Source organism: Dermochelys coriacea, chromosome 22 (genome assembly GCF_009764565.3).
Source record: "Dermochelys coriacea isolate rDerCor1 chromosome 22, rDerCor1.pri.v4, whole genome shotgun sequence".
NCBI classification, from domain to species: domain Eukaryota; kingdom Metazoa; phylum Chordata; order Testudines; family Dermochelyidae; genus Dermochelys; species Dermochelys coriacea.
In genome coordinates this window covers 5,385,777-5,403,249 of record NC_050089.1, presented here as the reverse complement: position 1 = coordinate 5,403,249, position 17,473 = coordinate 5,385,777, and the positions used below count along the sequence as shown (strand labels likewise).

The window sequence follows — 17,473 nt, the reverse complement described above, 5'->3', positions numbered from 1 at the left end:
TCCCAACTTGGTCATATTAGGGAACCCTTGTATAGTTTATGGCATAGTGGTTTCAAAAATTTCCCCAGTACTTCAGGGTTAAAGTTAATACTTATTTGGTGCCCACAAAATATGCAGCCCGAGTTCTTCCCTGCCTTTGGCTGCTTTGATTGTGCTACCACCACAAAGCAGTACTAAAAGCTGATACAGCAACTAGAGGGGCATCTTTTGCTTACATAGAGGTTACCATGCCGCTCTCCAGCTGCTAGAGTACAGGGGGTGAGGGCTTCCAATGATCCTCGTTACTGTAATGGCCCTTGGAGCCACTGGTAGATTGTGAAAGTTAGAGCAGCCTTCAGGCTACTCTGAATTTCACCAATGGATCAGTGAGATACATTTCCATTGTCCCAGGCAAGGGGCATCCTTCCCCATTCCTCCCACTTCAGATTCAAGTGAGCCTGCACCCTTTCCCCCAAAAGGAATCCATGCTGGGGAGCTATGGCCTGTTTGCTTCCCAACCCATCCCTCTGCAGAGATTAACAGCTTGTCGTCAGTTTCTCCCTTTATAGGGAAGAATATTACCACTCCCTAACCCTGGGCACCTCTGTTAATTCGCTCGTGTTTGATGGAAGACACTGTAGAAATGCCCAGTAGTATAAATTGTGGTATGGGATACAAAGAGGATACAGTTGTGACTGGAGCTTTTGTACAAGCATGTCGGAGAGTAGAAAAGCTGCTTATATTCAAGCGAGTGATGCGGCTGGCAGAAACCCGTCTATCTTCATGCCATGAACACGGGGCAGATTATAAAAAAGCTTCTTTGATGTTTCGTTCTGTAGGTGGGAGAGGAGATAGCGGGACCCTGCGCTCAGCTAAAAGTGAAGAGTCTCTCACTTCCCTGCATGCTGTTGATGGTAAGATAGAAAAACTGGTTCACAAGGTGTAAAAGGCAGCGTGACATTTCTATAGACCTGTGAATGTTACAGCACTTCATAAAGTAGATGGTGGTATCTGTAACTAAGACTTATGGCTTCTCCTGTAAAATTGTTTTTTATAAATAGCCAGCAACTGCCCAGTCTTCTATCTAGGAGACATCCTGTGGCCTGTGCTAGAGAGGAGATCAGATGAGATGATCACAATGGTCCCTTCTGGCCTTGGAATCTGTTGCCAAACAGGGTCACGCTGTGCTCATGTTTCAGTGCGTCTGCCTTTGTTAGTGCATGTAACTCGTAAGCAGTCCTGTAGCAACAACTTAATGGTGTCAATCCAGAGTGACTGAGGCCAATGGGAGTTGTTCTTGCTTTAGAACAGAGGCAGGCTTTGGAGCTAAATGTTGCAAAGCAGATTTTTGCATGACTGTGGTGGCAAAGTCAGGGTGGTTTCATCCTCTATTCCCACTGTAACATTAGGGTATAAGAAAGAACCCATTAAAGTCAGAGCAAGGTTCAGGTAATCCCCCTTGAATCTGCAACTCCTCTATAGGTCAAAAGTGAAATTAGCTTGGACTATCCTAGTTTTTACTGGAAGTTTATAATCACCACATAACTATCTCGCAGTTGTGTAAAAACTTACAACAATGGATGTTGGCTCCTTGGGATGTTTCTAAAGGTGAAGTAGTATTATATAAGCTGGGAAAACTCAATGGACTTCATTTCACAAGCACTACAATTTATTCATAGATACTAAGGTCAGAAGGGACCATTCTGATCATCTAGTCCGACCTCCTGCACAGCGCAGGCCACAGAATCTCACCCACCCACTCCTACAAAAAACCTCACCTATGTCTGAGCTATTGAAGTCCTCAAATCGTGGTTGAAAGACTTCAAGGAGCAGAGAATTCTCCAGCAAGTGACCCGTGCCCCATGCTACAGAGGAAGGTGAAAAACGTCCAGGGCCTCTTCCAATCTGCCCTGGAAGAAAATTCCTTCCCGACCCCAAATACGGCGATCAGCTAAACCCTGAGTATATGGGCAAGATTCACCAACCAGATACTACAGAAAATTCTTTCCTGGGTAACTCAGATCCCATCCATCCAATATCCCATCTCGAGATTAGGCCTATTTACCCTGAATATTTAAAGATCAATTAATTACCAAAAATCCCATCATACCATCTCCTCCATAAACTTATTGAGTAGAATCTTAAAGCCAGATAGATCTTTTACCCCCACCACTTCCCTTGGAAGGCTATTCCAAAACTTCACTCCTCTAATGATTAGAAACCTTCATCTAATTTCAAGTCTAAACTTCCTGGTGGCCAGTTTATACCTATTTGTTCTTGTGTCCACATTGGTGCTGAGCTTAAATAATTCCTCTTCCTCTCCTGTATTTATCCCTCTGATATATTTATAGAGAGCAATCATATCTCCCCTCAACCTTCTTTTAGTTAGGCTAAACAAGCCAAGCTCCTTAAGTCTCCTTTCATAAGACAAGTTTTCCATTCCTCGGATCATCCTAGTAGCCCTTCTCTGTACCTGCTCCAGTTTGAATTCATCCTTTTTAAACATGGGAGACCAGAACTGCACACAGTATTCCAGGTGAGGTCTCACCTCCTTATCCCTACTGGAAATACCTCTCCTGATGCATCCCAAAACCGCATTAGCTTTTTTCACAGCCATATCACATTGGCAGCTCATAGTCATCCTATGATCAACCAATTCTCCAAGGTCCTTCTCCTCCTCCGTTACTTCTAATTGATGTGTCCCCAGCTTATAACTAAAATTCTTGTTATTAATCCCGAAATGCATAACCTTACACTTCTCAATATTAAATTTCATCCTATTACTCCACTTTACAAGGTCATCCAGAGCCTCCTGTATAATATCCCGATCCTTCTCTAAATTGGCAATACCTCCCAGCTTTGTATCATCTGCAAACTTTATTAGCACATTCCCACTTTTTGTGCTGAGGTCAGTAATAAAAAGATTGGTCCCAAAACTGATCCCTGAGGAACTCCACTGGTAACCTCCCTCCAGCCTTACAGTAGGACCTGTTGTAGTCTCCCCTTTAACCAATTCCTTATCCACCTTTTGATGTTCATATTTATCCCCATCTTTTCCAATTTAACTAATAATTCCCCATGTGGCACGGTATCAAACGCCTTACTGAAATCTAGGTAAATTAGATCCACTGCATTTCCTTTATCTAAAAAATCTGTTACTTTCTCAAAGAAGATCAGGTTGGTTTGGCACGATCTACCTTTTGTAAAACCAGGTTGTATTTTGTCCCATTTACCATTGACTTCAATGTCCTTAACTAATTTCTCCTTCATAATTTTTTCCAGGACCTTGCATACTACAGATGTCAAACTAACTGGCCTATAGTTACCCGGATCACTTTTTTTTCCCTTTCTTAAAAAGAGGAACTATATTAACAATTCTCCAATCATTCGGTACAACTCCTGAGTTTACAGATTCATTAAAAATTCTTGCTAATAGGTTTGCAATTCTTTTAATATTCTTGGATAAAGATTATCTGGGCCCCCCCTATTTAGTCCCATTAAGCTGTTTGAGTTTCGCATCTACCTCCATATCCTCATTCCCATTTGTCATGCTACCATTATCTCCAAGATCCTCTTTAGCCTTATTAAAGACTGAGGCAAAGTATTTGTTTAGATATTGGGCCATGCCTAGATTATCTTTAACCTCCACTCCATCCTCAGTGTTTAGCGGCCCCACTTCTTTCTTAGTTTTCTTCTTATTTATATGGCTATAGAACCTTTTACTATTGGAGCTTGCAAAGGGAATTAAAACCAACTCTACTTGACTTTTAGCCTGCCTCACTTTTATCCCTACATGTTCTGACCTCAATAAGTTAACTTTCCTTGCTGATCCCTCCCATCTTCCCCTCCCTGTATGCTTTCTGCTTAATCACCTCTCTAAGATGCTTGCTCATCCAGCTTGGTCTACAACTCCTGCCTATGAATTTTGTCCCCTTTCTTGGGATACAGGCTTCCGATAGCTTTGATTTAAAGTAATCCCAGGCCTCCTCTACCTTTAGATCCATAAGTTCTTCAGTCCAATCCACTTCCCTAACTAATTTCCTTAATTTTTGAAAGTCAGCCCTTTTGAAATCAAAAACCCTAGTTGCAGATTTATTTTTGTTAATCCTTCCGTTCAGTTTGAACTAAATTAGCTCATGATCACTTAAACCAAGATTATCCCCTACAACCATTTCTTCTATGAGGTCCTCACTACTCACCAAATCTAAAATGGCATCCCCTCTCGTCGGTTCAGCAACTGCTTGATGAAGGAATCCGTCAGGTATCGCATCTAGGAAAATCTGAGCCCTATTATTATTACTAGCACTGGTCCTCCAGTCTATATCTGGGAAGTTAGTCTCCCATGATCACGCAGTTTCCATTAGTATTTAAAAACATTAAAAAGGGCTCTATCCATATCCAGATTAGATCCCAGCAGTCTATAGCACACCCCAAGCACTATTGTAGGAGAGGCTCTACTAGCTATCTTCCCCAATGTAATTTTTGCCCAGACGGACTCTGTCTTATCCATTGCATCGCTTCTTATTTCTTTACATTCTACCTCATCATTGATATACAATGCTACTCCACCACCTTTACCTTTCTGTCTTTCCTAAACAGCACATACCCTTCAATACCTGTAGTCCAGTCATGACTACTATTCCACCATGTTTCTGTTAACCCTATAATATCTGGTTTCACTTCCTGCACCAGTAGCTCTAGTTCCTCCATTTTGTTACCTAGGCTCCTTGCATTGGTGTACAAACATCTTCATTTTTGCTGTTTGGCCTCGCTCACATTTTGTACGCTATTAGGCACAGTCATTCTACAGCCAGTATAACGTATTAGACTGGTATCCACACTGCCCTTGCTCCTTGTATACATTCTCCTACCCACAGCTGTATCCTTTCTTACTTTGTCTTCTTCCCTCTCAATGCTAAAATCTGGCGTGAAGATTACCTGGACATCTCCCCCCAATTCCTAGTTTAAAGCTCTCTTTATCAGTTGTGCCAGCCTCCATCCTAGAAGTCTGTTTCCTTCCCTACTCAGATGAAGGCCATCCCGAGAGAACTGTCCTCTGTCCGTGAATGCCTCCCAGTGGCCATACATCCCAAAGCCCTCCTTATAGCACCACTGCCTAAGCCATCTGTTGACAGTCAATCTTGTCACACCTTTGTTGCCCTTCTCTCGGAACAGGAAGGATCCCGCTAAAGATCACCTGAGCCTCAATTTCCTTAAGTGTCTTCCCCAGCCTAGCATAGTCTCCCTTAATACTTTCCAGTGAGAATCTAGCCGTATCATTTGTTCCCACATGAAGGGTAATTAGGGGATTCTTTCCCGCTCCCTTTAGGATCCTTTTCAACCTCAGGTCTACATCCCGTATCTTAGCACCTGGAAGACAGCACCCCCTTCTATTCTCTGGATCAGCTCTAGTTACAGGCCTGTCTATTCTTCTCAATAAAGAGTCCCCGATCACATAGACCTGCCTTTTCCTGGCGACGGTGCTATTCTCCAGTCTCTCCCCTGTTCCCTCTGGCTGCAAGTTCTTTCCATTCCTGTTTTCCCTTATAATCCTCTTCAACCCATCCTATATCCTCCTGGGGCTCATATTTGGTGTAGTCTCCCTTGCCTCTTCCCCTTTTCCTATAGGACTAGCCTCTCTTCTCTTCTTCCTTGCCCTTCCACCTTCAGCAACTACCTGCTGAGCCCCTTCTTCATTTTCCAACTCTGCAAACCTGTTCCTAAGCTCCATTTCTCTTTCACTAGCCCGTCTTTTCCTCGGCCTGGTTCTTTTAGTCACATGCTTCCACTGACCATTTTCCTCACCCAGTCTCCCCTCAAAATTCCCCAGCCCTGCTTCCATCTGCAAGTCTGAGCTTTTCCCTTCAGATATCTCATGTCTTTGCTCCATCATCTGCTCAAACCTCTTCCTAAACTCAACCAGACTTTCCACCTGCATCTCCAAACCTCGGATCTTTTCCTCCATCAGCTCTATCAGACGGCATTTCATGCAGAAAAAACTCTTACCAGGTCGTCCCTCCAGGATCATGTACATACCACAGCTTCCACATCCAGTCATCCTCATTGTGTCTTCCACTAAATGAGTCACTCCCACTGCTGCCTCCGTATTGGTCATAGCCTTCCCACCTAAATCCTGTTAATCTGGGAAACGCAAGCCACCCCCACAGCAAAAACAAACCCCAAACAAGCACCACCTTACAAACTCCCCTGTTTACAGCTCTGTTTGCTATCCTGTGCCGCTGCAAATTTAGGCCAGATCTACACTAGAAGCACTTTGCCAGTATGGATATCCCTGTATAATATACCAGCAAAACTCTGCTTCTGCTCCCATAGCTTATTCCAGCTTTCTTCCTCCTCCACTCCCCCAGCAAAAGCAGTTTTGCCAGTATACCTGCAACTGCACTACAGGCTTTTGCCAGCATAGCTCTGGCGGTCAAGGGTGACACCCCTAACATACATAGGTAGGGGGGCAAAGTATGTAGCCCTTGCCTTATTCTAATTTTTAAAAAGAAAGGTATAGAGAGGTTGGCATATAGTGAATAAAATGTAATACATTACTGACCAAGAAATAGCATTGCTTAGTTAACCCCAACCACAGAGGTGGAAAACCAAAACAAACTAATCTAGTAAACATTACCCCGTCTGGCCTTTATATAGCAATAATTCAATTTAAAATGCATTTGAAATCTAAGAGTACTTTACTGTCACTCCGCACCAGAATGTGATAAAGTAAAAAGAGACTGACCCTAAAACATTTTCTATTAGCAAAAATCTCTTAAGCATATGAATACATTTGGCAAAGTTACTGACTGTCTGGATACCTGACTGTAAGCTTAACTTTGGGGGTGCCACAGCTCCTTCACACCGGTAGACCATATAGCTTTCTTGATTAGATAACTAAATAAAAGGTATGCATAAATACTTAATGGACTAGATTTGCTTGTGCATTCAAGTGGTACCATGGGCCAATGCAGTAATCTTCAGAGATCTTTACTGCATGTTATTTTCCTTCTAGGATCAAAAGGTAAAACCAGATATTATTAAGACAGTGTTTGTATCAGATCTGCTTATGTTTAACATTCACTTTCTTGACCTAGACCATATTGGGACTTCGACTGCATTTGTTAACTAGTTTTGGGACTGTGTTTTCTAAAAACCATTTGATCCATCCTACATCATCCAGGCAAACTAAATTTAAATAGTTTTATCAACTGTTTTGGCCTAGCAAATGGTTTCAAGTACATCTACATTAGTTTCCCACCCTCCCTTTAAACTAAGTTAGCCTGCACTGGTTTATTATTATTTGTATTACTTTACTGCCAAGAGGCCACAGCTGAGATTAGTGCCTCAGTGTGCAGAGTTTTAAACTAAATAAACAAAAACAGCTAGTAACTCATGGCCTCATGCGGTTTTTAATGAACATTTATCTAGTGCCCTATTAATACTTATCCGTCTCCTCGTTGCTAGGTGAATCTAAACTGTTCCGGCCTAGAAGACCCAGGTCCAGTAGTGATGCACTGTCTGCTTCCTTCAATGGGGAGCTCCTGGAGACCATGAACCACTGCAATTCTTATGATAACCTGCCCCATGACAATGAGAGCGATGGGGACGAGGGGCTGATTCATGTTCCTGCCCTCATCTCTCCTAGGTCAGCAGAAGATGTTGACCTGAGCCCACCGGATATTGGAGTAGCTAGCCTGGATTTTGACCCTATGTCTTTTCAGTGCAGTCCACCCAAGGCAGAGTCTGAGTGCCTGGATAGCAGCATCTGTCTGTTGGAGTGCATGGATTTTAACAAGGACAAGCCAAGCGTAGCTAAGAAGGACTTGGAAGCTGGTAGCCAGAGTCAGACCCCTGGCAGTGCCACGAGCTCTGAACCAGTCTCCCCATTCCAAGAGAAAATGAGTCCCTTCTTCACTCTGGACCTGAGCCCAACTGAGGAGAAGGTCGCCCATGCCTTCTCACCTAAGATGGGGCGAAAGCCAATCAAGTCTCCGCTGGTGACTATATCAGAGCCAGTCTCTTTGACACTGCCCAGACAAGCATGCGAAGGGATGCCTAGTGCTGTGGGGAGTGCCGCTTCTCCAAACTGGAGCAAAAGCATTAGCGTCAACGAAGCCACAAACAGGTCCCCAACCCAGAGGGTGTCTTTGCCCCTGAAAGCCAATGAAATGGCAACAGGTGAGGGATGCCACCAAGAGGCCCAGACCCAGGTGACTGCTGCCAAGCCAGAGTTGCAAGAAGAAGGGGAGCGACCCATGCCAACCAGCCAGAATAAGACTGTACCTTCTGGACACACACAGCCAGGTACAGTGCGTTTTCCTCCATTCTTTCTTTAAGTTCTAAAGGGACCTGCTCCCAGAAACTTCTCTGCGTGCCTTTTAGGAGAGGGGAATACACCTCGATTCCAATCCTAAATCAGAGGGAGTATCTTGCAGGGCAGTGCAGGTTGCTACGGTCGCATTAGAAACCTCCGTCTTTTCCCTCCATCACAGAATTCTTGGATACTTTCCACAATACCTTATGTGCCCCCCCGTCTTGTTTTTTTCATCCTATCATAAAATGAATCTGTCTGTAGCGTACCCTTGCATATCAGTAAACAAGTGAATTGACCACCTAAGACACTCAATGAAAAAAACCCACCTGCCAACACTTGAAGAAGGGTCTTTTTTTCAGCCCCAAAGCATGTGGTCTAAATTGGTTATAAGGGGGTCTCGTTCTCTGCCTTACCTTCTTCCTACCTCTCTAGAAATGCAAGAGGAACCTTTAGACAATCTCTTGGTGTGGTTTTCCTGCTGAACAGCTGTACTATTCAGCAACGGTTGCATGTGGGACGGAAGATACAGTATTTCACATCAAGGAAATGCTACTGTGAAAAGCCTCTGTTTTTATAATGGTCTATAGGATTAGGTCACTATCCTTACAGAGTAACACATCTCTCTCTCTCTCTCTCTCTCTCTCTCTCTCAATTTTCCCCCCATTAGGAGCAGTTGCCCTCGACTCCCCCCAGGATCCTGTTCCTGTCAGTTCTGTCTCTCTTATCCCTCCTCCTCCTCCGAAAAATGCAGCGCGCATGCTGGCCTTAGCATTAGCTGAGTCCGCACAGCAAGCATCTACTCAGTCCCAGAAGAAGCCAGGAGATGCTCATTCTGACTGTACAAATTACGGAGGGACTGACATAGCTATAGAAAAGGTCCATCTCTCTGCTGGGGCTGCTCCAGACAAGCTCCATTTGTATACTGGTGTTCCTGAGAACCAAATCCACTTCCAGAGTGGGGCACCTGTAGACCAGGACCTCACTAGGACACCTGGGGACCGCAACCATCTACACAGTAGTACACCTGGAAATAGGGACCAGCCCCATCTGCGTACTGGCATGCCTGGGGACCTGCATAGTGGCACAAAGGTGGACTGGGACCACTCCAACTTCCATACTGGAACAGTGGGGGACAAGGACCACTTCTCCTTCCATCCAGGTGGCCCTGGGCATTGGGAGCACACTCCTCTCCATACAGGTGCTTTGCTTGGCCAGGAACCATCCACAACAGATGTGCCTATAGACAAGCCCCACCTCCATACTTGCATATCTATGGATAAGTATCACATCCCTCTGGAGAAGCTTCACCTCCCTGCCAGCGCAGCTGATGACAAACTCCAGCCTCCTCCTGTAGCTGCCAGGGAGAAAAACTCCACGGCTACAATGACATACATGACAACTATCCAGACGCCAGCAACTGAGATGAGTCATGGAACAGCAGGTCAGCACACGGCCCCTGAACCCATGGCTCAGGCAGATGTTATTGTCACGACTGCTCACGTTCTTATGACCAATTCCCTAGCACCATCTCAGAGACAAGCAGACCATCAGCCAGCCATGGGACAAGTTCCAGCAGTAGCCACCAAAGGATCAAGTAGTTCCAACCACGTAAGTGATGCACACATATGCCCCCACCCCTTGTGTGTAATAATAGTAGGGGTGGAACTTTGAGACACAAAGTATGGGCTTATCCACAGAGGAGCAAGAGACATACTTTCTGCTCCAGATTCCCAGGAATTATTAGTGTATGTATAATATATACACCCACTCAGAAATATCACAGTATGTTCACCGATGCTTTCCAGGGAATACCTACCCCAGTACACTCCCTCCTACACTAGTTTAAAGGGGAAAGGCACTTTTCCCTTCTCAGTGATGCCAACATACCATTATTCTTATCATCCCACATTTTTTTTGGAAACAATGACTTGGGTCCTGGTAGGAAAATGGGCTAGATACTGGACTGTGTACAATGAGTAATTTACACATAGCTTTGAATACAAGAACATGCCTTTGGTGTCTTAACTAGCATCCCCTATCTCAAACATGCTCTGAAATTCTATCAGAAGTGGCTCGAACAAACCCTTTAATCTCTTCTTGAGGATGGTATTTTTAACAGTGCTGGGATCTCCCCTTAGCCAGTTACTGGCACAGTTCAGTAACAGCCCTGAATCCTGGGGTTTGGTTGTAGGCTCAAATGGCTTTAGACATCACAATGCCACATGATACCAACTTTGAGCCACACCAACAGGGCAACTGCATTCACACACACTTGGAATCTAATCATTGTCTGAGACACACACTAAGGAATAGTGTTGTTAATTCACAGGAAGTTAAAATATTTGTACACTACTGATATGCTACTATAGATCATGCATTAACAGAGCTGCGTATATAGATTTGAAACAAGGTTCACATGTGCTAAAATACATATCTTTATAAAAGCCACCTGTCAAAGTGTTCTAAGCTTTGTACAAAAAAAGTTTTGGCCAATTGGTCTTTAGAGACCACAGACTGACAACAGCCTTCTCCCCCCTGTTTGATTACAGAAATAAATGCACAATCTCTGCCCTTCCCAGCCCATCCACTAGTCCCTATTAAGCCTGGGGAAAACAGGTGCAAATGGCAGCATGTCCCAAAGATCACTAGAATACCTCTCAAAAGGCACTAGAACACCCCCTGCACCCCCATGTTCAGTCCAGCAGCCTGAGCTATATTGTAGGGGAGTGTGATACATTCTGTAGAGCTAATGATACGGGTATCCGGTATAGAGACTCTGCAGTGGAGGGGGAGGAATTCTCACACACTAACCTCAATGTGGTTTCTCCATACTAGGTACGAGGAGCACTGCCTCCAGAAAAGCCACCTGAGCCTCGACTAGCCGAGCCTGCTCCAGTTTTTGTCACCGAAAGTAGTTCCGCTACCCCATGTACTTCGTCCACTGCTGTGTCCCACCAGGGCCATTTGGAAAAGGCCTGGGAGAACGTCAGGGCTCCCTCTTTGCACCTGCGTTCCGAGTCAGTCCCTGCACACTCCTCCTATGGCTTTGCACCTCCTATCCCGCCCGTGAGGACACTGGAGAGTAAGATAGCTGCAGCCATGCACTCCACCAGTCTGGATGCAGTGAATACCTCCACTTACCATTCTTTCCTGGCTTCCTCCATTCTGCCATCGTCCGGGGAGGAGGCCTTGCCCCCACCACCGCTGCCCAAGCATGCCTCTTTGCAGTCTGCATATCTCCCCCCTCCCAAGCCAGAGAGTTCCCCTGAGCCGCCCATGCCAGAGAACTATCTGCACCACAAGCCAGCATCCGTCCATCAGTACAGGCCGGAGAGCGTCCCACCGCATCTCTCCTACCACAGCAAGTCCGACCAGCACCAAGCTTACGGCTCCAGATTGGAAACGCCCACGTCCATGGGCCCTCGCTACACCGCCTATCCCAGCCAAGGGAAGAGCACATCAGCCCATCACTCCAAGCCTCGCAGCCGCATGGAGTATGCGTCCTCCATGAGCCCTACCACCCTGCGGAGCACCGGCTACACGGAGGAGGCTCCACCCTACCCCACCATCCGAAGGGTGCAGTCGCTGCACGTCTCCACCCCTTCCACCATCCGCTCCGTCCCCATTTCACGGACAGAGGTGCCTCCCGATGACGAACCCATGTACTGCCCGCGGCCCCTCTATCAGTACAAGCCATGCCAGCCCCACTCAGATTATCATGTCACTCAGCTGCAGCCTTATTTTGAGAACGGGCGTGTGCATTACAGGTATAGCCCTTATTCCAGCTCATCTGGCTCCTCCTATTACCCCACAGCAGCAGAGGGGGCGGTTTATGACCTGGACCCCTACAGCACAATGCGGCTCAGGCATTTCCACCCCCTTCCTAGCCGAGACTTTGCATCCTACACCTCGAGGCTGCAAAGTAAGAATCTGTACCGCTATCCCGGCCTGCCTGCCTATCCTCGGGGAGGCCTGATGAGTCACCTGGCGGGGAAAGAGCACAGCTTCATCAGCAGAGATGTGCCCCCAGCCCCGGACATCAAGCACACTTACATGTCATGGGACCTGGAGGACATGGAGAAATACCGCCTGCAATCCATCCGCCGGGAGAGCCGCTCACGCCAGAAAGTGAAAGGGCCAGTGATGTCCCAGTATGACAACGTGGCTCCACTGCTGCAGGAGGAGCTGGACATCATCCACCTCCGCAGCAAATCGGATCCTGGGAAAACTGGTCTCCTGACTGTGACCGAAGGGAAAGAAGGGAGGTATCCAACCAAGACAGCCACCCCTGAAGGGGACGAACATTACTATCTGCAGCACTCAGAGCCGGAGCCGGACAGAGCCCATTACCACGGGGCCTATGGGAACGGGCAGTCAGAGAAGCCTTCCCTTCCCCAGAAGCAGAGCAGCATCAGGAGCAGAAAGCTGCACGAGCCAGGCTGCAGCGCTACAGAGCACAGGGGACACCTGCAGCAGGAAGCAAGCCATCGGCAGCCTTCGGAATCCAAAAATGGGCCCCCTTACCCCGACTACAGGCCAAAGGGTGGCCAGGAACCCATGGAGCCCATTGGTTTCCAGCACTCAGGTGGGAAGTACATCACAGCTGGCCAGGAGGCCCTGAGACTCAACCACAAAGAGGCGAAGCTGGCAGAGGACCGGCCAGACTTGGAAAGGCCTCGAGCCAGGCAAATAGCCCCTGGCGAGAAACACACCAGAGACTGCTATAATAAAGAGGAGGAGCACCATGTCCAACCCATGGCACCACCTCCCAAGCCAGAACGGAGCCACAGCCTCAGAATCCGGCATCCGGAGAGCATGGACAGGGACCCTAGCCTCCTGTACCCATACCAAACCCTTGGCAAACGCCAAAGCAGTATGACAGTGTTGTCCCAGTACGATAATTTGGAGGATTACCATACCATGCCTCAGCACCAAAGAGGGGGCTACCTTGGAGGTGGAGGGTTCATGCCCCCTGGCTTTCCCCATTCACACAGTAGGACATACGCCACAGCCTTGGGCCAGGGGGCCTTTCTCCCTACAGAGCTGTGCTTGCAGAGGCCGGAGACAGAGATCCATGCCGAGTGAGCTGGGGGAAGGAGGGATAGAGCCTAAGCAGCCTCTGCTGGACAGTGGACTGTTTTATTTTTTCAATGACAAAATTTAAAAAAAAGCGCACCCCCATGAGCAGAGCAAACCCACTCTCAACCCTGCCACCAGCTCACCACTCAGTGTTTGTCCTAGGTGTATAGTTTTCTTTTGTGTCGTTTGAGAGGTTGGAATGATCGCGCAGGCTGTGTTGGCATGTGGAAAGATGAGCCAGGACCCAGAGAGGCAGAGCAGATCTGAAAGAGGCATGGTGGGGAGGGGAAAAGGGGTTTTCCTTCTCCTGGTTTGACACGGGCTGCTGGTTGCATGCAGCTCTTCTCTTGGCATATCCAGTCACTCTCCCAGCTGCCAACATTAGAGGAGTTGCATGGATATGTTTTACCCTTTGAATGAGATGCTGTGGGGGAGTCTGTTCTGACCCTTTCAGATTGCATCAGTAACACACTGCAAGCTGTGGGAAAAGGACAGCTTCAAAGTGTTTGTTTCCTCCTAGATTATTGGTGCTCTGCCTCCCCTTGAAAATTGTGCAGGGGTAGACTGGGCCTAATCCAGTTCCCACTGAAGTGAGAGAGATTGGCCCCAAGACAGGGCACAGAGCTGTTACAGAACACAGTCTGGTTTTTAAAGGCTCATTGAACAAGCAGCTTCTGGCTCTAGAAGGGATATTTACCGAAACTCAAGCTTTCACCCTCATCCTGATACTATAAATGGAGATGAGCTCTGAAAGTAAAAAAACTACCCCCTTCCCCCACACACACACACTTGGGTACAGGTGATTGAGCAGCACACACATTTCATGCTAATTCCTCTTTACTTACAGGCTACCCGCAGTACCAGCTATTTAATTGCACGTCCTAGCTGGCCAGAAACTACCATCTATTTACAATGTCACTAGATGATTGCATCCAGCCTGTAAACTAGTGCACAGGTTCCCTGCTGGGAGCGACTTGCATAACAACCGAGTTAGCTGCACAACCATGGAGTTGCTCTGGGCCAAATAACTCAGTCCTTACTTCAGGGCAAACTCCTGTTGACTTTCATATGCGGCCTACAGGATGGGGCCCTCTTCATACAGCCTCGCTCATGAGATTGCAGTGAGTTGATGTAAGTACAGAGCTGTTACGTGCTGTGTGCACGCTATGAAATAGCATTGCCTCCCTTCTTGCAAGTGTCGTTCAGGCAGGGGGAAGGGAAGGGACGGGACAATGCACCTCTTTATAACACACACCTGGTGTTGCCTTGCCTATTTAATAGAAACAAGACAGCATTTCATCTGCAGCCTCTCTGGATTCACAGCCATTTTAACCCCGCCGTAAAGCACATTTATGAGACAGGGCTTCCTAGAAAATCCTTGAGATTTAAAATGTTCAGAGTTCACTCATGATACTGGGATCTTTCATGTACTGGTGGATCACACAACTTCTCTACCTGTTTTGAAATTCAGAGGGTTTACGTAAAGAAAGCACCTGAGAAGTTCTCTTAGCTGGAAGTCCTGCAGCTAGCATAGCTAAGATTATTAAAGGAACTCATGTTAGAGCCTCCTAGAACAAGTGTTTTATTCATTGCTATTTTGGGCTTTTAAAGTAATAATAAAAACCTGTCAGCGCTCACAGGGGAACACCACACTTCTAGTAGGTACCTAGTCATTAGCATTTTGGTTCTTTTACTCTCATAGCCTTTTCTGGGTCTGTTTCAACTAGGATGGTCTGATTTTATTGTGCAATGTATTGTTTTAAGAAGAATGTGTTCAATATAGAGTTTTTCCTAAATGTTATGGAAATAAATTTAGCTGTCAGGAAAAAAGCACTGTGATCCAGGTTACCTCAATATCGTTCACCTTGTGACTAACTATCAACTAGAGGGTATTTTTCTTTTTTGGGTGGGGGTGCGCGGAAAGGGCTGTTAGTTGAGAACACGGGGCCACTTCTGCTAGTAAATCTGGCTTTCCCCGATACAATCTGTCCAGGGGAGTCTAGCTGCAGTAGTCAGTCAAGCTATGTTTAGAGACTAGTATCGGGTCTTAGCACGTCAGCCTCCCTTGTTCTGGATTTGGGGCAGGAACAAACTCATTGGCTCAGGCTATTCAGGTGACAAGGACAGCCTGTCAAACCTCTCCCCCTCAACCTCTCTGTGTTGGCCTTAAGTTACCCAGAGAATCCTCCACTTGAAATAGTGGAACTAAGCCCTCTTGAACACTTTGAATGTCTCTGCTCATTTGCCTGCTCCTATAGGGCGTAAACACTATCTTCAAAAGATTTCCACTTCTTATGAGCAGTAGCAGCAAGAGATAGAGCCTGGGATCTCGGCCTGCTCCGTTGTTCACAGCACTCTACTGTCACTGGTTTCCTTGGAAGTCAAGGCCCCTCAGCACTACACGGGAATGGCCCCATAAGTGAACAACTGACCCCATCACTAAGGCCTTGTCTAGACATGTAAATTAATCTGGAATAAGGTAGGGTGTGACTTTAGAGCAGACTAGCTCTTCCTGATTAACTTCCATCGATGGATGCTCATATACCAGAATAAGAGCATCCACACCTGGAGTTAGTCAGGAAATAGTGAATTCAGACTAACTCCCTATGTAGACAAACTGATTAATGGCATCACATCTGTCATGCTCACAGGTTGTGCCCACTCTGGGCCCTGTATGGTCCCCCCTTCAGTGAGACAGCCCTTCTTGGGGGTCGCACTCTGTATGCAAACCATTGGAAACACAAGAAAATCCCCCACTTTGTCACATCTTAAGAGATCAGGGATCTTTCTTTTTTGTTCCAGCATGAGGCATTCATTCAGCCTCTTCCCTTTAATGTACTTGGGAACAAGTTTATCCCTAATCTCCTCCCATGTCCAGCCTTATCAACACGTGATTGGAGGGCCAGCAGCCCAACTGGTAACTGTACTCCAGTGTTAGGGCAGGTGCCCTAATGAAGGGATGAGACTAGAGCAGCAAGCAAGGAACATGAACCCTTCATGGGCACTCCACTGTTAACAGCTGCTAACATTTTGAACCTTCTTTCCCCCTTGACAAAGCCATATAGTGAACTATGCAGTTCTGCTCTTGTACTGTGGTTAAATTTTGGAACTTGATGGCCTTTAGAGAAATGGTCCCACCCTCTTCATTAGCTTATACACCCAACAGTGTCCATTCTTCAGGAAGAAGGGGATGGGAATTGCCCCAGGTCACTCAAGAACAATAGAGATGAGCACTAAAGAGTCTCAGGTGGCCCTTGGCCAAGTAATAGTTGGGTATGATGCACACTATGGCATATAGGGGGATTATTTAGAAGTCCCATCAGTGAATGGGGTAAGGAGGGGAAAAAATAGGATGATTATGTGCCAGTTTCTGCTCATCTGTAGTAACCTATTGTCTAAGTATAACTTGAATAAGAATCCAGGAGCAGTAGCAGACTTGGCAAGTTCCCTATACCTGTATCCCTGCCTCTTTATTGCCACTTGCTGAGTTTTCAGCTTAATTTCTCATTACCATGTGAGCAAGTTTGGGCCCAATTCTGCTCTGGGAGTGGTGTAGAGATCTGCTCTGGATTTGCATCTGCAACTCAGAGCAGAATGTGGCCCATAAAGCAAGCTCTTCAAGAGTACAGATGTTGAGATAACAACCAAGGCGTGGGCCCTGGCACATCTACTTCAGTTCTGATTTTAAAACTTCTGATCAGGTTTAAACTTTATGCATATGACAGTAAAAACTTTGTGCCTACAGGTCTTTACAGAGGTAATAGGCTTGTGTTTATCGCTTGGGGGTGGGGGTATCGGTGAGGATTGCACAGGTGTAGCAAATTGCTACACAAAACCAAAACAAACTTGAAAAATGTATTGTTCCCTTTAGCTACAAAAGGGACAGACCCTTGTGTGTAGTCTTTGTCATTTCATCTCATTGGTATGTAGACAAAGCATTGACTGAAAGAGTTTGTAATGTACTAGAAAATCTGAATGAAAAGTTGCATTGAACATTTATTTTTTAAAGGGCCTGTGACACTTTTCCAGAACCTTGTGCTACAGAAGTCTGATGCCACAGACATGGTGTAGTTTAAAGAGGTGTACACGGTAACCCCA

At 46.3% G+C, this 17,473-nt stretch overlaps 2 protein-coding genes across 2 annotated transcripts in view; one reads left to right on the top strand and one right to left on the bottom strand.

The window, feature by feature from the left end:
• The window catches only part of ARHGAP32 (Rho GTPase activating protein 32), a 264,621-nt gene extending 250,681 nt beyond the window's left edge, over window positions 1-13,940 (top strand). Inside the window, 4 exon segments of the mRNA XM_043501046.1 lie at window positions 819-893; window positions 7,447-8,286; window positions 8,964-9,904; window positions 11,132-13,940. Coding sequence (XP_043356981.1) covers window positions 819-893; window positions 7,447-8,286; window positions 8,964-9,904; window positions 11,132-13,381 — 4,106 coding nt within the window. The 3' untranslated portion in view covers window positions 13,382-13,940.
• The window catches only part of KCNJ5 (potassium inwardly rectifying channel subfamily J member 5), a 193,640-nt gene that overhangs the window by 2,278 nt on the left and 173,889 nt on the right, over window positions 1-17,473 (bottom strand). The gene's annotated exons all lie outside the window — the stretch shown is intronic.